The sequence below is a fragment of the Mixophyes fleayi genome, chromosome 7 (genome assembly GCF_038048845.1).
Source record: "Mixophyes fleayi isolate aMixFle1 chromosome 7, aMixFle1.hap1, whole genome shotgun sequence".
NCBI lineage: Eukaryota > Metazoa > Chordata > Amphibia > Anura > Limnodynastidae > Mixophyes > Mixophyes fleayi.
The window spans coordinates 18,520,525-18,546,054 of record NC_134408.1 but is presented as its reverse complement, the minus strand read 5'-3'; the positions used below and the strand labels follow the sequence as shown (position 1 = coordinate 18,546,054).

General features: G+C 42.5%; 1 protein-coding gene across 3 annotated transcripts; it reads right to left on the bottom strand.

Annotated features, from left to right (window-relative positions):
* Positions 1-1,504: 1,504 nt before the first annotated feature.
* Positions 1,505-25,004, bottom strand: PRPSAP2 (phosphoribosyl pyrophosphate synthetase associated protein 2). Of its 3 annotated transcripts, none has more exons than XM_075179242.1 (11): positions 24,743-25,004; positions 18,255-18,410; positions 17,644-17,696; positions 15,976-16,042; positions 11,742-11,914; positions 10,146-10,261; positions 7,775-7,830; positions 7,170-7,318; positions 3,793-3,863; positions 3,201-3,347; positions 1,505-2,949 (listed from the first exon to the last, which is right to left on the bottom strand). In XM_075179242.1, exons 2-11 carry the CDS (start codon positions 18,335-18,337, stop codon positions 2,791-2,793), a joined length of 1,074 nt encoding a protein of 357 aa, XP_075035343.1. In that variant the 5' UTR covers positions 18,338-18,410; positions 24,743-25,004; the 3' UTR covers positions 1,505-2,790. The 3 variants fall into 3 exon arrangements, with proteins under 3 accessions (XP_075035343.1, XP_075035344.1, XP_075035342.1); XM_075179243.1 differs by having other exon boundaries at positions 24,750-25,004; XM_075179241.1 differs by lacking the exon at positions 24,743-25,004 and adding an exon at positions 21,388-21,469.
* Between the last annotated feature and the right edge of the window lie 526 nt (positions 25,005-25,530).

Sequence of the window (25,530 nt, the reverse complement as noted above, 5' to 3'; positions counted from 1 at the left end):
CCTTTATTTGTTAGGCGCCACAAGGGTTCCGCAGCGCCGTACACTGTACAAAACAGTAGACTATACAGGGTAAGACATTACTGAACAATAAACAATAAATACCAAACTTCAGAGGCTCCAGGCAGGCTAATGCAGTAAGGATGGAGCAGAAGAACAGGTGTGGAGACAGGAGGGAAGAGGGCCCTGCTCAAGTGAGCTTACATCCTAAGGGAGGGTGAACAAGACTCAGGCACAAAGGGAGTCAGTTGATGCCTATGGGGGGGGAGAAGGGGTCGGGAGGAGAGAGGGGAATATGGGTTAGGTGGAAGGATGGTAGGCTTTAAGGAAGTGGTACCCTATGTACCAGCTTATGTGGTAGCTCCACAAATCCAGACTAGCTGCCCACACTAAGGTAAGACACATGCGATCATATCATCTAGCGAATTACCAGATATATCCAATTCAGCACTTATCTCCCCCAGCTATAATTATCCACAGACAACACAGCCACTTGTCATGGAGACCCCAGCAATCTAATGGGCCATTGTCCCTCCTGCGCGAAGACAGAACAGCTGGTGTTTTGCTGAGAACCTAATAACCAGATGCCAGCGTGAGGCTGGAAGCTGGTAACCACTGTAACATGCACCACCACCGATGTACATGCCAGCAGATGTGTGTCACTTATGCTAAAGAGAGAGGCATCTTAACATTTTAATATCCAAACTAAAACTAACAAAAAAAATAAAAACCGCAAACCTTACAAATATTTACATTTATTCTCGACCTTCAGAAGGCTCATTTTTTAGTTTGTAAGTACACTCTTGTGACTTTTACTAAACACATTAAGCTATCTTCCTTTTGTGGAGTTTAGCCATTGGTTATAGCCAGATTATATAAACACAAGGCTGAGAGGCACACAAGGAATCTAGTAAGAATAATAATAATAATAATCTGTATTTAGCAAGTCATTTCCCATGTAAAATAAAAATGTCCACTTAGAGAGAGCACCGCAGCAGAGCAGATATTTCCCAGCACGTTTCCCCTTCTAAACCGGATGCTGGCACGACAGGCCTGGTGATGTATGCCTAGCAGCTTCAGTGTATGCTACACTAATGCACCAATACAGGTCTGGAATCTCAGGGCTTGGTCCCATGATGAAGACACATACGCTATAGGGAACTATGTGCATATACACGGGGCATTACAAACAAAGGGACTGGAAACTTAAATGCACATCCATAACTCATTGGGGTAGATTTTTCAACCAATCAGATTCTAGCCATCGTGTTCTAGAATGTACAAGATAAACAATAGCTAGTCTGATTGGTTGCTATGGGCAACACACACACCTTTCCTTTTTAGACGGTTTGATAATTCTACCCCATTGTGTTCACACAGCGGTCAGTTATCCTTATAGTTGTAACATTAGTTTTAATGGGATAACACCGGATAAGAAAACCTGCTCCTGCTTACAACTTTTCCAGTATAGAAATATCTGATTTTTTTTTAAGGATTGAAAACACAATTCACACAAACAAATATTTTTATTACATGTTCCCTCTTCTTTAGCAGAAAATAAATACAAGTGCATATTTTCCGTATGCTTTCCTACAAAAAGCATCAGTACAGAGCCCCTTCCCGCAGGCACTGACTCGAGCTGCTCCTCTCGCGCCTGCAGCAAGTTCCTTACATCAGCGCAGGGGGCGGAGCCAACTTTGGAATTTTTTAAAAACAAAACAAAAAAAAAAAAACAATTTCCACAGTTTAACTCTTTACACACCCTTGTGCTGCTCAAGAAGCCTGCAGTATATTGATCCACACATACTACATTGCTCAGCAATGCTATGCAGGCCCCTGACATTGGTTGGGGCGGCCTACTATCCCGCCCCTCCACTACCACACCGCCTGCAGCATAACTGTTAAAGGCAAAAGCAGCAATACTAGGTACACTGAAAAATAAAAGCGCAACGTCACCATAATCGGCTAAGCCCAAGGTTTGGCGAGATACGTTAATCGTGGCATTTCTTCAATCCACCAAAGGCAGTCATTTTTTGGGCTGAACAAATACAGCCTATCCATTCATTAGGAACCAGCGACATCACCAAGGCAGTAACGTTCAAAGTTACTGATGAATTTATAGGCCAAGCCCACTAACAAAGCTGCCACCACTGTACCTAAGCGACTGGAAGATTTTAAACAAAGTTATTCCCCGAAACTTGCAACCACGACTCACTGCAGCCAGCGACGTTGCCGTCCTGCTTAAAAACATTAAGACTTATCGTGGTAGCGGTTAATCGGCTCTTCGCAGAATGAAGCAGCGCAGCAGTCCTCACCACACGGATGGCTTCTAAAAATCACTTTGGTTACTCTACCGAGTACAGCTAAACAGGTACAACTCCTCAGACAGGTAATGACAACTGATGACCGCAAGTTTTATATCCATAGCCGGGGGGAGAGTGGGTGCGAAAATGCAATGCATACAACCCGGCCGGAATAAAATAGCCGCAGGAACGAGACAGATTTAACGCATGTCAACTAGTAATGCTGCTTTAAACTCCTCTACGGCATGTAACAAAGGCAGTTTTCTTTGTGTGTGACATTTTGTTCACAAAAAAATTAGCAAAAAGACAAGCAAAAAAAAAACTTGATTGATTGGTGAATCTACAGGTAGACAGATCAGCCTGAAAAAAACGGCCTTGTTGAAATATTAAGGTAAACGTTTGTACGGCACGGAGACACTGTACAATTCCAGTTTTGGCCCTTGGTATAATTCCTAAAAATATATATATTTATATAGACAAATGGAAAGAATTAATCATCCACTCCTATATTTCTAAAAAGGTACGACATGGACTCTCCATTATGAATTCGGCGAATGGCCTCAGACAGGATCATACTGATGTCAACCGTCTTGATTTTGGGACACTGCAGTTTTTGGACTTCGTGGGGGATTGTGTTGCTGACAATGACCTGGGGAGATGGAGGGACACAGAAACCGCGGTTAGGAACAGGTATCACTTGCTCTCTGCACAAATAAGAGATAAAAGAAACATAGAATGCAAAAATGTCATCTCAAGTCCCGCAAAGCTGTTAAACACAGATCTGCAAATGCTGGATGCTGACTTTTCATATACAATTCATTAGCATTTTGTCATAGGTTTGCATAAAAACAAAAAACCACCCAAACCATAGCTAAAACACGAAAGTTAAATTGCTCTCACCTCGTCAATAGCGGATTCCTCTATTAATCTGGGGGCATCTGAGGACAGGAGACCATGAGTGGCCATAACAAAGATTTTATAGGCTCCTCGTTCTTTCAGTGTTTCGGCTGCAGCGACAAAGCTGTCTACGTCATCGATGATGTCATCCTGCGGAAACGACAAAACGCGCACACGTATGATCTCATATCAGGGAGACGGTCATCAGAACTGAATCAGACTGTAGAATGAAGATAAAGGCCCATCGCTTGTGTCTCAGAGAGGGAGGCTGCCAGCTTGTATGCTGGCCATAAAGTGCTCCCAGAGACATCAGTGGTCTCTTACTGCTCTCTCATGAATATTGGCTTAGCTGGTTTAATGGCTGCCTTACCGGTGACGGGTGTATTTGTATCTACAGAACTGCGCCAGCTAGTGGCCAAACTAGGATAAGATCGTGGCTAAAGGTTTTTATGCCATAGGATCTGAAAGTGAATGGCCGGGCAGCTCCTACAAGCATCTACCACGACTGAATGAATATCGCATTAAATGATTAACGGGTAACGGTGATTATTCAGTTGATGTGTTCGGCCTCAATGTCCGTCTATATGACACTTACCACAATGATAGCTATCCTGCCGCCAACGTCACCAACTACAGTGATGGGAGGCTTCTCTTTGGGGAACATCACTGCAACAAAAAACACAAGCGTTAAGTCTACACAATCATAAAAAAGAAACGCCTGCTTATTGCAATATATTTAATTTCTGCACATGTGGTAGTAAAAAAAAAAAAAAAAGTAATCTACTTCTGGCTTTCATTTATTTCTCTGCCATAAACAGTTCTACATGACAACCAAGCAGGTTTTGGGAGCTGCTGCCAGCGAGAGAGGTGGTAGAAGTGACAGACTTCTATAAGGCACTTTGTTGCTGCCAGCCCCAAACACTACATGCAGCGTTCTAACTGCTGGAGGCAGAATATCTGCACTGTGAGCTGCTGTGTATACCAAGATCAGACTAAATAAAACAGAATTTGAGAGACAGCGTGGCCTCGTGCACCAACTCACATCAATGTGAAGGATTCCCAAAATGTAGGTTTTAAGAGTATTTAATTTATTTCACTTTTTTGCAACCTTAGCTTCCGAGACGTTCAGCTATTTGGATGGCTGGACCGTATAATGTATAATATTCAGCCCATGAATTAACTAGAGATAACCGTTCCTTCATTCCTAATGAATAGAAAGCCCGACACAAATCTCAGGGGTGTTACTGGTTACAATAAATGGATAGGCGCCTTTCTCATTATTATCGCTTCAGCCGCCACAGCATTGGTAGAGTATGTTACTCTGATGTATAGACATCAGGACGTAGGCCACAAATGAGAAGATGGAGAAGACGCCATAGAATAAGGACATAGGAAAAGATACACGTTAGCTCAAGGTTCACATATAGGACACCCCCCCCCCTATGACTCAACAATCATGGAGGAATCAATTCCATCAACAATGCTTTCCATAAAGCATTTAATAGAAACATGAGAACCATATTAAGCTAGTTAAATATCACTCAAATAGATGCTGGTCTTCCAGTGGGTCTAGTCTGCAAGGACTGGCTAATAATCTTGGCTGGGCATCTCTTCAATTTCATGTTTTCCCCAGAACGCATGATACAAATGTACTGTGAGGGTTAAATAATGATGTACGCCGCCGACTCTACAAGACCCTGCCAGTCCGTCCCCCTACCCGCCCCAAATATCACGTCTCGTCAGTTCATGCAGGCAAAAAGGAGGAAGGAAAAACTTAGACCGTAATCCTCAATTGTAACCAAATGATCTCAATCTGTTGTTAGGATTAAGGTCTAATCTTCCAAGGGCTATTCTGATAACAAGGACCGCTGGAGTCAGACAGCCGCCTTCACATTGGCTACAATCCCCAGATAATCGATTGTAAGCCGTATGAAATCTACAGGGAGTTTGGTCACTGTATACTGCTGTGCAATACGGTAGCACTCGGTAATTATGATAACAAGGCTACATTGCCGACACTAATCTAGTGACCCCTGATCAAGGGTCCGTGACGGTTGTTCTGAGGAGCCAATGAATGGATGAGACAGGGAAATCTTCCAGGGACAACACTTACTGACACAGAGACTGCGCAGTGTTTAGTCAGCTTGTGTTAGAGTCAGCAAAAGGAGACAAAACAGAAACTTGCAAAAAAAACAAAAAAAAAAAAAAACACAAAAAAACCCCAACTAACTGCTCCAGAAATAAAACCACAAAATAACTGCAGGCTTGTATGTCTAACCCAGCAGACAGGATCCAGCTGGCCTAGACTGATTCCTGTAGGATGAATACACTGCACGATCCCCGCCAGACCGGCTGTGAACAGGACCTCGCCAGCAGAATCGTCAGCCCAGCTCTCCTCTATCTGAGAGATCAGTGAGAAGCTACAGGGAGAGAGTCGTACTTCTGTGATTTATGCATTTGTCACTCATTTTATCCCCTCAGGAGTAATCACAATGTAACTGCTCCCAGTTCGGCTCCCATCATACAGGACTTGTACTTGGTGTCTGTAGTAAGTTACTAGGATCAGCTGTGTACACAAATCAGGGATCTGCACAATGTGGAAGAGCAAATATCTACTAGATGCGCTCAGACCATTGTTCTACGTAGAAGTTTACCAGACAGTTGTTGTGTGAAAGATTCATATCTGATTGTATCAACTGCTCTTTGCATTAGCATTTTACAAATATTTTTGTCTCGGGGATGGCTGTCAGTCTGGTCTTAAACTTATTTTTACTTTCACTCCTCAATTTCCTTTTCTTATTTCCTTCCTAATGCCAGTGGCTCCAGTATGCAAATGAGGGAGACAGACTCAGCAGGTATTCTGGGAGCGTTAACACAATCTTTAAAGACACTAGTATTGCCAATTTTTGGGCAACGGTTGCACCTCAGGGAGCATTCATCAGATTATAGTGGTTACATGGAGGGGAATAGGGACAACGGAATCAGGAACAAGTTTAACTTTGTTAAATCCCCATCCCCCCAACACACAACACTGTTCAATGTATCTATCCAGGGGAACAAATCTGATCTTCCATCCAGTATCCCTTTAATGTTAGAAGCCCTAATACACAGAACAGACCAGATACCACGTGCCATGCTGTAACTGTGCTGCCAACGTCCCAGTGCTCAGTGTGCCAGTCTACGTCACAGTTTCCCACAAAGGAGATAACAGAACATGTGGGAAGTACTTGTGGACTGGAGTTATGTTCCAAGCCTCCAGGAACATAACACAGCACAGCGGATGCCCCCAGCAAATCAGCAGATGGCATCCTGGGCGAAGCATATCGGCAGCAGAGCAAGATGGCACACATTGGCAGAAGCTTTCTAAAAGGATTAACAAATGTCCCCCGCACTGCAAGTCTCTTCAGGAGCTGGTGATTTTCTACTGTAAAAAAGTTGAAATATTGTATCTTGAAAACACCAAATAAATTTTATAAATAAAAAAAGGGCCCTGGCAAACTACCCTAAAGGATGCATCTTGTATGATTGTTCTATTCCTTCATCAAGTAAAACAAACAGGATGTACACAGACTACCCCAACAGAAGGTTATTCACCAATAAACGGAGGGGTTTCATGTATTATGAAAGCAGCGCTGGCTGTGTGGATGCACCCAGCTGGTTCCCAACCAGCGCTGCCACGCCAGGTGGACTTCAAGGAAAGATGCGACGACGTGTTACGTAAGCTGTGTGACGAGGTGAATGTCTGTGGCATGTGATTGGAGGGCGACCTGCTAACCAATCAAATGCCACCTACACCAGTCACCTTTCCAATTCTTTTCTGGAAGCCCACTTAGTGTTAAATCCTTTTTTTTTAAACAGCTGGTCCTCAAGTCACCTATCTGAGGTATTCATGCAGTCAGAATACTTGCTGTCTACCTATCTAAAACCACAAATAATCACTGCTAAATGAAAACTGAAAGGCAACATACTTACAGGGTATCTCCAAAGACGGATGAATGGCAGCAGGGTTTTTGGCAGCCGGCGGTGAATGTCGACCATCGACCAAATCTGACTCTGCGTCCTGAGCTTCTCCGTGTATGACGGCAATTCCTAGTCGTAACCTTTCAGCAAACGACTGGGCTCTATAAAAGGAAAATAAATTTTATAACCGGAGGTCCCCACATTTCCTGTCACTACAGGAGGTAGGAATAAGCATCGGTCATGTGTTGTACAGGCCTACGAAATGGTTCTGAAAATACCTAGACCTAGGTCTCCAATGTCCAATCAGTTGTTCAGTCCCTGACTCCTGGCTACTTAATAGCATCCAGGCAGAACAGAGCGGTACCTGTGCGGTAGACAGACCCTGCATGGATCGAAGAGTAAAGAAGCCCAACCGGGGCCCTAGAATTTGATTTTGGAGTCCCCCCGATTGTCAGATATTGGAGACAACTTCTTAATGGACAGTGACACACGGACACTTGGGGCACCTGCTCTACAATCCCACTGTGCCCATTCACTACTGATACAGGCAACAGACTAGAAGAGCATGTCCAGAAATCTATAGGTAATGGGCCACGGTAATCTAAATCTCTACTCACCTTTTTGCCGATGACGGGGATTTGGCGACAATGACAGCATTTCTGTAGTCAGGAATCTGTAACAATAACACAAATCTTTTTCAATGGATATAAGAATATGCGTGTGTCTCCTTACACGCTTGGCAGTGCAATTTATTCTGCTCGTCAACGCAATTTAAAAGTGGTTTTCCATTTTGGGGCGATTTCCTCAGCACCCTGGGAAACTACAGCCTTTATATGATGTCAGACTGACAGAAGAACAAGCGCTGGAGGACTGAACCCATCCCAGAGGGTCCGTGAAGAGAGGCCAGGAGGTGCGAGGTCTGTGCGGGCACCTCCCTGGACAGGCTATCCAACCTGCCGCACTCACTTGCCTTGGCCTTTCCTGCCAGATCTTAAACACCCTCCAAGACCTCTCCGACGTCCTCCAGCTACGGCCTGAACCCAACGATCAGGAAACACTGGACGGCTACCAATGTGTTACAGGATGGGGCATTACCTAACGGGAGGCAACTCTATTACCACACTCAGCTCAGCAGTACATGTGGAACTTATAGAAGTTAACCAGGCTGTGCAGGATGCGTCGACATGCTAGGCCTGAATGCCATAGATACGGGGTCACCCCCGTCACATTCTGGAATTTGCTATGGATGTGCCCAGTTGCCCAGTCTTTTTGGGTTAAGATATGGGACTGCATCTCTTCCACGATTCCTGTCTCCCCCTTCACTGTGTCCCAAGGTCTACCTATTTGGCATCACACTCGCAAAGAGCCTAAAGGCAGCCCACTCTTTAAATATACATTTACTCTGTTTTCCCTTGCAAAGGTGGTTATAGCTAGGAGCTGGATGGGTTCAGACCCCTTTAAAATCCTCCATTGGACCAATCTGGTGACAGAATTGTTGTTTTGTACAGGCACAGTTGACACAATTAGTCAGATAGGGTAATTAGTTAGGATGTATTTACTTGTCTGTGTTACAGAAGTTACACACTATCCATGTGCTCCAAAAATGCCTCAATTATATATTATTTTTTATTATTATGTCTTGCTACTGTATGCAACTGAGCGGAACAGATGGTTTCAGCTGGATGTTCTAGTAGTTTAAACTGAAATAGTAATAGTAAAATAGTATAAAGGAAAAGATACATGATTATTGAGACACCAATGTAGCTTTGAGTATGACCATTTCACATCATAATGATAATCAGGAGTTACCAAGAACGGAAATCTACCTCATTTTCGATCACTAATTATATGATTTTAATGTTTATTTGAAAACGGGACAGAAAGACAGTATAGGAAGATGGTACATTACTCCGATGGGCTATAAATATGCAGATAAATGCTAGGTACACCTCCAGCTCCCGCACGCTAGTAAATGAAATGCACGCTCATTGTTCTGCCAGAAACGTGATCAGTCTCCAGCCTGCCAGGGACAATATCTAAAATGCATGGCTTCCTATATCTTTGCTGTAATTACGCTGCAGAAAGATCATCTGTCATTTCAGGGAGCGATTGCACTTGTGGATACAGATACACCGGTATCCTCTGACTGGGAGAGATGATCTTCAGCTACAGAGATATGAATGGTCTGGAGCTCCCTCAGGGTTGTCTGTAGATTAGCACTTTAACTGCCCAGCGCCAGGTATAATCTGGAACTAGTATACATAAATAACTTCCCACACCTTGACAACACTTATAAAGGGGTCCTCCACCTTACAAACTACAAAGTGATGCTAACAAAGTCCGTCAGGCCCTAGCACCTCCAGAGCTTCTCTCGCACAGCGGCTAGGAAGCCAAAACAGATACCTGAAAGTTAAACAAACATTTGCGGTCTCTGCCATTTGTACAAGGTGTGGAACGTAATCTAAGCCGCTAGGAGACCAGTCAGACATTGCCCTGTCAGACATTGCCCTGGGATTAGGGTTCACCTTTAGTCAGGTATATTGCCGGATGACTCTGGGAGGTGGCCAATTGCCACATTCTTCAGTAGACTTACAGACAGGAGCTCTGCGATGCTTTCCCTGTAACCAATATTCCAATATATTTATCTATACTGGTAATAACCATTCTTTCACATAATGCATCCGGCCTCCAGGGTTAACAGGTGAAGGATGATTGGCGACTCTCGTCCATCAATAGAAGCTGCGACTTTAACCGACATAAGTAAAAGATAACTCCATAGAGGTAAACTCATTGCCTTAATGAGCGTAAAAAGAGAATGACATAGAGGGTGCTATAGCAACACCTGACACACTCTGCTTTACATTGCGAAATCAAACCGTCCACGAGTCAGGTTCAACATGAATTAAAAAAAATAAAAATAAAATACTGAACTGTATGACGCAGTTTTACAATCAAACATCAATAAAAGGGAGTGTATACACAGCTCACCTCTTCCTGGATGTACTGTAAGAGGAACGGAGACGCTCGCAGGTTGTCCACAGGAATATTGAAAAACCCCTGGATTTCTTTCTGATGCAGATCCATGGTAATTAAATGAGTTAAACCTTAGGGAGAAGCAGAAGAGGCCCAGTGATATATACGACAGACTGGAAGCACACACATCACAAGAGATATTCTGCACTACATTCTTCCCTATAGCTTGGAGTTATGCCCGGTGACTGTTTGGTTAAACCAGATCTTAGATTACATAAAGACAGGGAGCCAAGTTTATACAGAGAATAGACTGGCTAAATAAACACAACTAATGGCTTTCTCTATACAGAGGCTAAGTTGGAAAAATTCCCGAGGGGCTACTTAAAATGCCTCCAAACATGATGTGTGGAGGGAGGGAGGGAGAGGTGAATGTGAAGGTGCGTTATTTAGAGATAAAAACTACAGTGAAGATACAAAATTGAGTTTCCTAGACAGCATAAGACAGCACTGGGCACATTCCATTAATTGGACTCAAACACGGCTCAATCTAAGTATAACCAGTGAAGCGATACAACAAATGCTGCTGTAGAAAGCTTAACTTGTTAAGGAAGTCATTTAGTGGGCTGAACCAGTATTCACTAGGAGCTAGCTCCACCAGAGAGCCTCCGTGATGTCGCTAGAGCCCAGTAAATGGATAGGCCGCAGTATCAGGAATACTGGTTTAGCCCATGAAAGAAGCCATCTTCACTCTGTCCTAAATCATTTTACTAATGTGTCCCCTTCCAGCAAACATTGGGGGCTGCTGCAGGCGTTTTTCTCGTAAGGATCAATCAGGCAATCAATACAGCTCACCATTTTTAAATGGGGCCTCTTGGCTATTCGGTCACGGATGAGAAATAGAGGGGCCCTGGGGAAAAAAAATTGCTGTACAGAGCAGCAAACATGGCCTCCGTCTAGGTAGTTCTCTATGTGTCAGTGGTGATGTCATCAGAAAGCAACTATTTCCCCTGCTGCATGTATGTATGTATGTATGTATGTATGTATGTATGTATGCATGCATGTATCTATGAGCAGCCACATACTATGTACATAACAGAGATTCTTCAAAATGAATATGAATAACATAGCACCAGGAGAACCTTCAATAACGTTCTATACATCATAAGTCGCAGAGCATTAACAAGTGCTGCTCTTTCACTTCCCTTAGGCTAGGACCTGGGTCCACAACAAGTCCCATCAGTGGCAATAATGGATGTGTAGTTAAGCAAACGATGACTGACCATCGGATCATGGTACATTCACATAGCAACCACATAGATTAACATAGGCAAACATATGAAAACTTTCCCAGCTGCTGCCAAAACCCCTCATACATATTAGGCCTGTACTGATTTCTACTATAATAAAAAGCACTTGTGTGACCAATACACAACGGATATGTGACTAGTAGCTGATATCTAGGGATCTGTGTGAAAGAACTCCCAGGGCTGCATAGCACATTGTCAACACTAGGGGGTGGCGTAATGTATCTGCACAGCAAGGGGGGGGCGCTCCGTTAACATAAATACCCCTCCATTCGGGATTCCGTTTTCTACAATAAACTTGTCTTACCAGCTTTGCACATCATGGAGGCTAATAGCTTGGAGACAATGGAGCCCCTCTTCCTCATCTTGCACTGCTTGCTGTAGGGGAAGTAAGGGATGACGCCACTAATGGTCTTAGCACATGAGGTCCGGCACGCGTACACCATGATTAAAAGCTCCATGATTGTGGTGTTCACATCCCTGGAAATATGGGAGAAATCCAACTGGAACGTGGTTTGGCTTACCCAAATGCAAAGTGCTTATACATTATGCCAACAAACATGTATGAAAGCGGAGGGCAGCCGGTGGCTTCCAAGTTACTGAACCGGGGGCATCATCGTCCATCAACAGCTGGGAAACCACAGGCTGCCCAAGTCTGACCTAGGGAAGGACATAACACAGACAGGACCTAGCCCTTGTAGGAGAGCCGGGCTACACGTCCCTCCCTTCTAGAAGAGGTGGCAAGGCTGCTAAATCACAGTACAGTCCAATATGACTAATTGCTGAAGGGAAATAAAGACCACCAACGGTCTTGGTTATGTGAATGAATCTTCATTGGCAAATTTAATGATCTCCCTTCCACAGGGTGAAGGACTCTAGTGTATTTTAGTTCCTCTTGCCACCCCTTTCTTTCATCCAGAATGTCCGAAAACAAACATTTAGATCTCCAGGGAGGTAAACCGTTCCTATGTGCTGTCCAAATAATACTCCTTAACTTTAACGTCTTAGTTTAAAAAAATCCGTCATTAGATTATAGACCAACTAGATCAGGGCTGGACAAATGCCAGGAGCCAGGTAGCCAATGCGTCTACAGAAGCGATGGCTGGCACCTAAGGTTTGGAAGTAATTGGTATTGCTATCAATGACTGTTCGTTTGCCCTGGCTCCAGATCCTGACGGCTGCGGAATTCTGGACACTTCATCCACCCCTGATCTAGAATCATTTTGTGTCATTAGTGTCTTTCCCTAGGCCACTTCACTCGAGAACCTTCACCCCCATTTCTGCAGATCTCCAGGGCCCTAATCTCCCCAAGTCACACATTTAAAATAATTAGATAATTACCATTACCAATAGCACCAGTAATTATAGATTGTCATTGTCCGTTTTCATTCTGGCAGGCTGACATTTAAAAAAAAACCATAGTAAGGTGTTTAAACAAGAGGCATCTTGCCGCTCGAGATGTCTGCTGCCCCAGGGCAAGGCCCTGTGGGCCTTTCCACAAATCAAGACCTGATTTGTCTACTGGTTGCAAATTTAGGAAGGGGGAGGGGGGTGAAACAAACAAAAATTATACCTAGAAGTACAACAGTCAGTAAAGAAAAAAATATACTTCGATATTAGAAGCCACTCAAACAAGCAACTTGTGTTAATAGCAAAAACGCCTATGAGCAAGTTGCTACACTGGGTTATATCATGTCCTGAATAGGGAGACAGGGGTCTTAGAATAATACTGAAAGTAACCGAGTTGAAATAGATACGAGGTCCTCAGGATGTGACATCATTGGAAAGGGAACAGAGATTTCAATCGGACTAAGGATCTTGTTCAGCGATGGAACGATGTTGTTCCAATTCTGCAGAGTGTACGTACTCAAGACCGGCAGTGTCCATAGATCCCTATGGAGTGTGCAGAGTCACCATCTTTTCAGCCGATGGTTATGACAGATGCAGAGCACCGTCCTGATGATAAATCGTGTATAGTGTGTACACATGAGTCGGCTGCTGATCGTGACTTTCAGTCGTTGGTAAACTCATTAACGATATCGTATCGGGAGAAATTTTGCGCAGTGTGTGTCCAGCCTCACCCCAGTGTTAGCAGAGAGAGCGCCCAGTCGCTCCAGCATAATCCCGTATAAGGCTACATGTGCGCAGTAATGTTGAATATTACACAATAGCATCTGCTCCTCAGATGTTTTTCAGTATAGGCTCAGCCAAGTTTCTTTTAACAATATTAACCCTTACCACGGTACGGTCAATTTCTTTATCATAATAGAGAATGAGCCGGTCTCTGGGGGGGCATTAAAGGAAGAACACCATTCCAAAGAAAGTAGTAGGATAGTATTATAGTATCATGTATCCTTACACTGATCTACTTGCACAATAACAGAGTTGTATAGAGAGACATAGCCTTAGTGACCATCAGGGCTAAGGGACAAACACTGTATATAAAACTATGCTTGTAGTATTTAACTTTCTTAAGATGTAAATGGTTATCCCTTTGTTTATACATAATAACCGCTATCCCTGTTATTTTGCCAAAACTCTATCAATTAAGCTTCCCAACAATTACTTAAAATCCATCATATTACTAGCGGTGATCTATATTTTTTATGATGGTTTCTCTCAAAGGACAATTGGACGTAAACAATTTTATAACACGTCAAAGAGCGAGTATTTGATTGTAATATAGACTGTATTATGGAGCTGAACAATAAGCATCAATCTACCGGAGAGTTTATACTCCACTATATATGTCCATCATGTTATATTTCACTCCCTTGCATCAGGTTGCTGAGCTAGGAGCTTCTCTAACACAGCAGAGAATGACTGACAGCTTGGCCGTCTTGAGTTGGAGAAATGCGCTGTGGGGATTGGTGGATTCATACACAGGGGTGGGGCTGGTGAGGTCACATGAATGCAAATGAGTGCACTTATGATCGGCACTAGATCCCATCAGAACCTTGTCCTAATGATGTCGAAGGAGCTTCAGCCCGCTATAGTGGGTGGGGGAAAGGGGGGTGTAATACTTTACTTTTTAACATAGCTGCAATGGAATGACATAATAACACTAAACAGTGTATTTACAGTCATGGTTCATATCTGAAATCTTTTACTTTGGGGGCAGTCACAAGTGAGCAAATTAACAATCATCTATCGCCAAAATGAAAATATTCTTTAATTGTATTTTGGTCCTCAAGCACATTTTTGTGGTTTGGCCAAGAAGCTTTGTGTGGGGAGATGAGAGGTTGTTTACTAATATTGCTCATAGGTGCAATAAATTACAGCTGTACACAGATATCTGATGAGGGAACAAATAAAAGGCGAGGATGGAAGCTTTAAATACATTTACGTACAGAGTGATTCCAATCAAGATATGCTGTAAAATAATCCGCAACGTTAGCAGTGATGAATGGTCTGTGTTTGACATTTGGACACAGTTGTTTCCATTTTAAATGCACACAAAGTCCATTTCAAGCTTTCCCATATGATTTGTGGACTGTAGTATATTTCAATAAACATTTGTATAGAAAGGTGGTTATTCTGCGACAGTGCCCGCTACAAACAGCAGCTAAGCATCCCACTCGAAGCACCAACATTGTTCTGCCCTTCCCCTATGCGTGTGTTAAGTTCCCCACCTCCGTCTGCACCTTTCCTCTTCCCAACTGCAGACAGCAGTACTTTACTATCTTATCAGATATTTGTTCTAAAGGAAGGAAGATGGGAGGGAGAGGAAGTTTAGAGCTTCCTACTACGGGTAAACAAAATGCTGCCCACAGAAACGTCTTTATACAGAAAAACACAGCATTTTCAAATTCCGTGTAAATAGGTCTGATCCATATTAATGAAAACACACCTTTGTTTTTTATTTTTAAGGTCGGGGGTCACTAAATCTTTAAAATAGCAATTTCACAAGTCAGCAATTTTGCTTGTAATTTAACCAGCATTTATGTCAAGTGTGATACCGTACAGTTTTATTCTCTAAACACAAATCAAGATTGTGTTCTGGTAATGCTGCAAATTGGTCCTTATAAACTATTATTTTTTGCGGAATGTGAACAGCGGTATGTTGTGGGTTAGATTTGTTGCGCTATGTAACCGATTAAAGAGTGTACTTGTGTTGGAAGCTGCCATATTGTGGGCTGTACCAAGACTCATGGCAAGGCAGACCATCAATTCCCTATGGAAGCAGGAGGCGCTTTACGCTTCAGTGATGTCACAAGGTCATAGTGAATTCATAGGGGAGATATAAGTTCAGCCCCCGCAATTGCTGCCTGTAGGCGACAGATATAGAATATGAATATAATTAAATAAAACAAGAAAAGCAATTGAAAATAAGTGTCGGCTCTAAATCACTGATCTCTGTAACATCACTGACTCCAATTTGCCAGAACTTTTAACCCCTTTATTTATAAATGAAAAAAAAAGAAAAAAGTACTAATGTTTACTTTAAGCTTCTGCATTATTTTTGTTAATAAATGACAGTTTAAGGCAGATGCAAGCAACAGCCATCCAATAGGAAAACTTCACATGAAACAATTACATACTTGGAAACGGTTTGTATGATAAACACATCCTTCCCCCGCACCGACTCCTGAATCTGAACACGTGTTTCTGAGAAATAAAATAAAAAACAAAAAAACATAAAAATAGTTTAAGAAAATATGATAGGCTGCTAAAAATTACGTATATTGAAGTCAACTTGAATATAAGGTTATTTCCACGTCAGAGAGATGCTTTTATTTAAAGGTGCAATCCTTTTTTTTTTCCCACCAGAATAGATTAAACACAAGGGGCACTACCCTACGTCTGTTGTTCCTTTGACTACAGCAAACTACACAATATATCGCTGAATCGCTGGCACGGGAGCCACACAGCTTTACTAGTTGTGGGGAGGAAGGGGAAAATGTAAAAAAAATATATAACTTCTTACGTGATGTATCTGAAAAACTTCTGCATCCTAGCTATTGCCCTTCTCTCTGGGTTTGCAAAAAAAATTGTGATGGCAGGAGGGACAGAGAAAATAATTTTATTTTATTGATCTATCAGTGACTTGGGATGTGGGCCAGACTTTTACAGAAATTTGGCAGCGTCACTGAGCAACATCTGAATAACTGGATTCTGACAGTCATGAAAAGATTTTTAAAAAAAAACAAAACAGCTGACCCTTCTCTACAACATCTCAATATTATTTCAGGTTAAATTCCTACATTAAAGAATCAGTGGGCAGAATGAGTGTAATAAAAGCACAATGACTTTACCCTTGCTGCCATTTACAGGGACAGAAAATGAAAATATAGCAGAGTTAGAGGAGTGCCAAATAGATTAGTAAGAATGAGTGTCCCTGGCTGGGAGTCAGGCAGCCATAACATTAGGGAGACAACAAGTAGCTGTCAGTGCTGAAGGGCAAAAATACTTTTTCCTATCGAGGTCACAGAACCAGCCGGACACAATTCCAAATACATATATATCATAACACAGCCCTATCCTGCAGAAGGGGTGAAGACTGGTAGACAGGAGAAAGGGCACATTAACTAATGAGGCCGGCCATCATCCTCGTTATCCAAATTAAAAATATCTAGTGGACAGCTGTTCTTCGGGGTATGCCAGGACTGATCACTATTAATATTTTATACAAGTTTCTGCGCTCAGTGAGATAATGGATTTAATAAAGATTTCTGAAACGTGCCACAGGTCTACCAGACGATAAAACGTCAGACACCAGTGTTAAGAAAAACCTTTTTCTATTGCAACACTTGCTGTGTGTCAAACAAGGACAGATCTGGGCCGTTATTGTGCCGTTTTTGCTCAAATTTGTCCCGACATCGGCCTGTGTGTGGCCTAAATGGAAATCTGACTGTTTTCATGGCGAGTCTAGATGGTGAGTGACTGTATTGCCACGTGGGTGATCATTGATTGGCCAAACACACTGTCCCCACGTTCAGCTCAACCATCTAACAATCGTAGATTTGTCCAACCCCAAATCTGGTGGAGCCAGGTGGAACGACCAAATCCCCTGACTGCACAATTTTATGTAATCTGGTTCAGGGATATGTTCTCTACAACTCACAATAAGGTTATCACAATAATAACACACAAATATCTTCAGTTCTAAGGAGTTCCTAAAATAATGACATGAAAATCTGTAGAGTTTCTTTTCTAAAAGCAATGTGTAAAGAAAAAGGGGCTGGAACCCCCAATTACCAAACACTCACCTCGGTTTGGCTCCTGGTACACCAGGACTTTGCCAAGTTCAATTCCCAGGCGTCTGTAAAAGGAAAGTAAATTTAAGAAACCCGGGGCGTTGTATTCATCTAACAGACGCGGTGTCAAATGGAGGAAAGTTATGTAATAGTCAGAGGCTGTTATACAGCTTCTAAGGGTGATAAGAAGACATTACACATAAATGGTTCAATGACATTTCTTCAGGTCTGAGTCCAGCCACACAGGGCGCTTATGTACCAGGCATCAAAGACACAGTTTTATTCATGGATTTGGTGTTTCGGAACTACTGCTGGGAGGGGGCAGTGTGTGTGGCCAAGAAAATAAATGTAAATAGGTGAAAACCAACATGCATCTCTGGACATCTGTAGTGGATGTGGTGTAGAAGTTATAGCGGGCAGTGAAGGGTGATGTCTGACACATAAAGCCAGCTGGAGACAGTTATATTCTATTATCTAATGCTTGTCCAACACCATTGTCAACAATATCAGGTCTAATGGCATGGGAAAATATGCTACCCAGCAGGAAGAATACAACGGAGCTCTCCAAGGTCAGACACATAGAGCAGAACATACCACAGGCAGGACAGGATTGTTATACTCACTCTCCAATCTTCTTGGCCAGTTCTACGCAGGATGCGTTGGAGTTAGCAGAGAACAGCACCAAGCCACCCTTGGTAACATTCATCTTGGAAGCGTCTGGTTGCGTCACATGTAACTGGCGGGACCTACTGTCCTCCTTAACACAAGGCGGCAGATTTCTTTTAAAAAAAATAAATAAATCGTATTAAACCGAAACTGTATGTTGAAGTGACAGAGTATGCGCTGCCTACACACATACATATATACTGATAAGAATGTAGCCTATACAGTGACAGCGCTGAAGTATATGACATTTGGTGCTCAAATCTCCCTACATTACTGATTCGGGAATAGTGACAAAGGCCATGCTCACATCCCGCTAAAGCCTCATGCCTAAATATTAAGGCCCCACCCCGAAATAACAAAGGCCTACCCCTATGTAGCTAAATATATCCAGGTTGGAACTATTGATGGATAGGAGTGACTGACGTAGAAGCGATATAATTGGTTCTTAGTGAACTGATGGATTACAGGAGGCCCAGCTAATCTATGGCCCTACGAAACTACAAGTCCCAGCATGCCTTGCTGACTATCTGCTGGGACTTGTAGTTTCACAACACCTGAGAGGCACAGGTTGGCCAGTCCTGGACTACAGTCTTGTGAATATTGAGTAAATCCAGACAATGGCTACCACGTCTCTGTGCTGGCAACAGGAACACCAAGTACAGACATTATTCTCCCTCTTGGGATATCGGTCCCAGACAAAGTAGACAACCTGTTTTCGCTGCAGTTTGAAGACAAATGGAAAGCAACTGGTTGTTTTAAAAAAACAAAACAAAAAAGATTGATTATGAATAAGGTGTAACCTAAACACTCACTACAATTCCTTAGAACCTGTACTTAGATAGCATCTGTAAACAAAGTGTGGAAATAAACCCTGTTGCAGATCTGGACAGTGCCATCGCTTACTGCTACACCTTTAAATGCGGCGCAGAAACATCCATTGTTTGCAAAATAACTACTCAAGATCTAAGATATTAAGAGGAACAATAATTAGAAAAATGAAAATTTACCATAAACAAACAATAATTTAAATCCAGCAGTGATGCAAAAGAAAATATCAAGAAACAATTAAAGACTCCACATTTTCGAGAGAGATCAAAAGAAAAAGAACAAATTCTCCCAATGGATAAAATAATTTGCAGCTTGTTTTGGTTGAACCCCTGTCAGGACCTTGGGGTTCCCACGTCACAGCTGGCTAATGCTCATCAGCGACCCTTACTTTTCTCTGCTACAGATTCGAGTGTGGGTGCATTTATGACATACGGCAAAATTCTCAAAGTGAGTGTGATTTAAACAACAAATATACATCGCCAATTAAGTTCCCTGACGTTAAACAGAAGCTGCATAAGGCCAACAAGAACTGGTCAGTGCACACGGAGAATATATAGCTAAATCAAACACACTGATAACTTCCTTAGTTCGTTTTCCCTTCACAGGTGCATGAAATGCAAATTCTACAGACGTACATTTTCAAAGCAAATTTCGCACACGTGATATGTCCCAAACTGTATAACCATCCTCCTTCTCCTAAAACTACTCCTCCCCCCCACCCCAGGATCTTTATTTGGACTCATCTATAAATGGGAAAAAAAAAGAACGTAAACCCTCCAGCAGACGCTTTCAGGGCACAGAATGGTGTTGTGTGTGTTTTATAGACTGCACTATACAGATACTATACACTGCTCCACACTATGGTTCTCCCAGTCAGGAGCATGTGACACATTACTAACCTCGTCTAGTTATTAGAACAGGGAACTGGGTGTTTTATGACTGTTGTTGAGTCACATTTTCCAGCAAGAAGGATACTACGTGTTGAGCTCAAACAGACTCTGAAGGCTCAGAACGGAAGTCGCTAACCCTTCCCTCGGCTTAATCACAGAGCAGCGAGAGCAATTGATGATATCCGGCTTTACACAGGTCACAAACATCTGCAAACAAAAGTTCACTCAGGGTGTTGGGACTTTGGCCAGAAGGATCTAAATATACAGATACCCATCAACCTACTACAGTGTCAGCTTCCATCTCCTGTACATAACTTCAGCAAAATACTGACCTTTAATCATATGGCCACAGAAAAACTAATATCACGACACAATGCAACAGATTCAAATCACCCAAAACAAGGCCATGATGAATATGACAAATGGATGACCAGGCCCAGCACTGCATGCTTATTTTGTGGACCCAGTTGTGGCTGTACTATCCAAGTGGTCTAACGTCAGCAGGGTTACAGTGAAATCATTTTACAATAAAGGCATTAAAGTGAATATCAAAACAACGCTAGGTTACGGGCATGGTGGTGGGGGGGGGGGGTGGTTGTTGGCAAATTATCCCTAATAACCCTATTCTATCTCTGACAGTGATGGACACATAAAGAAATGATTTCAATATTCTACAAGATACAAACAATGCGCATTGTTCTGGACTAAGCCTGCAGACTGCATGGGAAGGCATAGTAATTATAAAAGATTTAGAAAAAGGCAAACTCTATGGAAACTCAAACAATCTTGCAAGGCAAGAACTGGTTCTAAACAAACGCAGACGATTCAATCTGATAAGCACATTGCTAGGTTAATGTATTACTGGTCACCTTGATCCAAAGACCAGGGAAACATCCTACAAGCTGAGGGGGGGGGGGGGGGGTATATTTCAAAGAGAGCAATGTACAGTGTCAAGAATTGGTAGTGCAAAAGGGAAACAAATCCTAAGACACGCACTGAATCACGATGAAAAGGTGGTGGGAGCCTCAGCAGCAAATATGCATGTACACACTACAATACAATGACAGAAGACAAAAGAGGGTGTTACATTACCCTCATTCCAGAAGCGTTATGGGAGGGGAACGTACAATCTTCCCTCCACACAGCGTATACAGCTTAGGTATTGGGAGCTCCGCCCTACATGGGGGGGGGGGGGCGGATTACAAAAGAGAATTTCTACAAGAGTCAATTTTACCTTTAAAGTCTACTTGATGCCTTGCTCTTGATGAATTAATAACCTGCATTCTCATTAATTATTTCAGACCACAAATAGGCAGCTTCCACTATGCGACTGCATGTTAAAAACCAGAAACTAACTTCTGTAACAACCTACCCTAAGCAAAGCAGTAGGGGACATATTGCTTTCGACATCATCAACATGCTGGAAAATTTGGTGACTCAATCTCAGACGCATACTACAGGAAAATCCAGGAAAGAGGGGAGACACATTAAAACACAGTAAATAATTACAGTAAGCCTCTCAAATAAAAAGCAAACAAGACCTAAGGGGAGGTTTTACAAACTAGTGAATATGAATTTATTTATATATGGGGTTATTGATCTTTTTTTGGAGCAAGACAGTGTTTTGAGTAATGAGCCACTGTAGACCTTGGCTGTCAGTGCTATGTAATAGGCTTGTGAAGAGGATCTGGTGTGCATAGGAAAAGAGACCCCCCCCCAATAAATCTGTCTCTTATAAGTTCCTGAAGAGTGAAACCCAACTGAATTTCAGAGAAGCAGCGTGAAATAGCAACGCAAGGAAAATAGACATGAGCTTACACACAGCCACGTGCTATGGACCCTCCGATACCTGACTGCTGAAACACAAGTAGAAAGCCATGTGGAGGCATGCTACAGTTTATATGCACTACAGACAGCCATCTATTTCCATACAAATCTATGGTAAGATCAAAGGGCTCATAGCTGGAGATAGATAGATAGAGATATATATATATATATATATATATATATATATATATATATATATATACACACATATATAGATAGATATATACACACACATACATCTAGCTATGGAAGATACTGAAACATTAGCTGGCACTACTCAAAGTCGCAAGACAAATTGCTCAGTGAGCTTCTCAAACTTATGAACAGAATAAGGGGGCGTAGGTTAGGTCCTTTTGACTGGGTTTTGTAGCTCGCAAGATTCAAAATGGATAAGAACTTTACATATTGTGAGCAAGCAGGAAAAAAAAAATTACAAAACCACTTGTCAGTATAACCTATAGTAATGGTCAGCATGAATTACATTATATGCCTCTAAATGTTTGAGAAATGATAAATAGATCAGTAATTTTGCTGGTGTAGACATTAGGGGGGAGACCCTAAGACTGTATAGACATTGGGGGGGGGTTTAAGAAACTGTATATATATTAGGGGTGGGGGGAACTTAGTAAGACTGTATAGACATTAGGGGGCGCACTTAGTTAAACTGTACAGACATGGGGGGGGCGACGCTTCGCAAGACTATCATCATCATTTATATAGCGCCACTAATTCCGCAGCGCCGTACAGAGAACTCATTCTCATCAGTCCCTGCCCCATAGGAGCTTACAGTCTAAACTCCCTAACACACACACACACACAGACAGAGAGAGAGAGACTAGGGTCAATTTGATATCAGCAAATTAACCTACTAGTATGTTTTTGGAGTGTGGGAGGAAACCGGAGCACCCGGAGGGAACCCACGCAAATAAGGGGAGAACATACAATCTCCACATAAATCGTATAGACATTATGGGGAGGGGGGCACTTAGTAATACTGTAGAGACATTAGGGGGGATGCTAAGTGTACACAGAGATATGAGTGCCTCATATTGCTGCATCAGTCACACTGAACAGAGTGTAGGTTAAACGCTTCTGCAATGCAACTCGTGTAGTGACTGCCAGTATAATTGAATTATGACCACCCGTCCTCCCACAGCACAAACAGCGTAACCAAATCCACAGAATGAAACTATCTCAGACTCTTCTTATTAATAGAAGCATCTAAGATCACGCTATGAAAATGGATGAAGACCCATGTAATTGAGAAGAGAACACTAAAAAACACTGTACTGCCAGGAAGGAAGTGTAAATTAGCAAATTATAGGAGTATGGATTAGGTAAACACATAATCCTGAGTGTTTCACTAAATTGAAGGATTAAGAACAACAAGATTAACGCAGGAACTGATAGCAATAACAGAAAATGTTCTCAAAATGTAGATGTCCTTTTATATTTTAGTGTTAAAATAATGTTGGCATTACAAACTAATGCTTTGGACAAGTGAACTAGTCTGTCACAAGAGCTAACAGTCTATGTAGGAAACTGCAACACGGCATTAATTCTCAGTGCAACAGACATAGGGTAAAATTAAGGTTGCAGGTCCTGAAAGCTTGAAAATCCTGTTTCATATGTGACAAATTAAATTTTCTTCCGTGGTCCAAACAGAAGCATTTCTAGCAGTATCATAAAATGAAACCACTTCCCGTTAATGCGCATTACACTACAACTAAGGTCACAACTGGGTTGTTGTAAAAATCAAGTAACACACAATCTGGCTCACATAAAAGCTTTGTCTACAAAGGGAAGCTCTCTCAGATCACTTAACCCGTGGCCTTTCCATTAATAAGAACCTTATCTATACTGCAAACTAATAACATACATTCTCCTCCAACCAACAGGCTGCAAAACCACCTATGTAAAGGAGAGTCTCTAACATCTGCAGAGAGTAGCAGCCATGGCATAGACTCACGTCACTATTACCCCACCAAGACCAATTAGGAGGAAGGGCAGGGGCAGCTCCTTGAAATTTACACCACTTACTTAAATTTATGCCAAAATAGAGATGTGTTTTACAGTAACATGCAATTTCTAGTGTACATAACATGTCCTGTAAATTCAATAATATGGTGTATAAACAAATGACATTCAATATAAGTGGCTGGGAGAAGGGAGCATATAATACAATTAATATTAATTGTATTATATGCACCCTTCTAATACCTACATAACATGTCTAGACATATGCGTAACCCTCAAATACAATGTCTACAACTACCATGACTGGACACATCATACATGTAAGTTCCCCTAGCAGGACATATCATACATGTAATCTCTTATGACTGGATATATCATACATGTAATATGTAAGTTCCCCTAGCTGGACATACACATATATGTGAGCTATTATGACTATATACATCATACATGTAATATGGAAGCTCTTATGACTGGATATATCATACATGTAATACATAAGATCCCATGACTAACACAATAGGATAGATCATACATGTAATATGTAAGCCTCCCTGACTTCTCTAACTGAATATAGCAGACATGTAATATGTAAGCTCACAAAGACTGCATACATGTAATGTGTAAATTTAAATGCCTGGATACATCATACATGTAATATGTAAAATAAAAAAAGACTGACCTGAGCATAAACCAAACATGTGACATGTATTCTGCATGACTCCATACATCATACATGTAATATACATGTAATATACATGTAATATACATGTAATATACATGTAATATACATGACACCTGCCTGCTGGTTATTACACATATAACGGTCACCACACATGTCCTGTACACAGCACAGAGCACATGGTACGGCTCCTGTACACAGCCGGCAGCAGTCACACCATGTACACCCAGCCCCCGGTTACCTGTTACCTGCCCGTGGCCGCTGCTCCCGGTCCCGGTCTCCGTCCCCCGCTCTCTCCTCACAGACACTGAAAATGGCGGCGCCGCGGAGGCCTGGGGAGCGCCGAGCACATCGATCCGGGCACTGATTCCCTCAACCGCTACATCCGTGACGTCACCGGCACCGAGCCTGTCAATGGCAGGGGAGCAGGCTGGCCCGGAGCGCCGAGCGCATCGATCTGACAGCAGAGGCTGATGTGTGATGATCAGCAGCTCATCATAGAACAAAGGGGAGAGACCAGGAGAGCCTAATACTGCCCCCTGTCACATAGGAGAGACCAGGAGAGCCTAATACTGGCCTCTGTCACCTAGGAGTGACCAGGAGAGCCTTAATACTGCCCCCTGTCACCTAGGAGTGACCAGACATGCCTAAATACTGCTTCCTGTCACATAGCAGTGACCAGGAGAGCCTAAATACTGCTTCCTGTCACATAGAAGTGACCAGGAGAGCCTAATACTGCCCCCTGTAACCTAGGAGTGACCAGGAGAGCCTAAATACTGCCCCCTGTCACATAGCAGTGACCAGGAGAGCCTAATACTGCTTCCTGTCACATAGGAGAGACCAGGAGAGCCTAATACTGCTTCCTGTCACATAGGAGTGACCAGGAGAGCCTAATACTGGCCTCTGTCACCTAGGAGTGACCAGGAGAGCCTAAATACTGCCCCCTGTCACATAGGAGTGACCAGGCAAGTGTAACACTGGTTCCTGTCATATAGGAGTGACCAGGCAAGTGTAATACTGCCTCCTGGC

Bases quoted from the DNA above. Each gene is read 5' to 3' on its own strand.
- PRPSAP2 (XM_075179241.1), bottom strand. From the start codon at position 21,434: ATGTTGATGATGTCGAAAGCAATATGTCCCCTACTGCTTTGCTTAGG. The intron at 17,697-18,254 runs GTGAGTATAACA...TTCCTTTTACAG, and splicing joins CTGGCCAAGAAGATTGGAGA to ACGCCTGGGAATTGAACTTG. The intron at 2,950-3,200 runs GTGAGAGCAATT...CCATCTCCCCAG, and splicing joins AGGAATCCGCTATTGACGAG to GTCATTGTCAGCAACACAAT.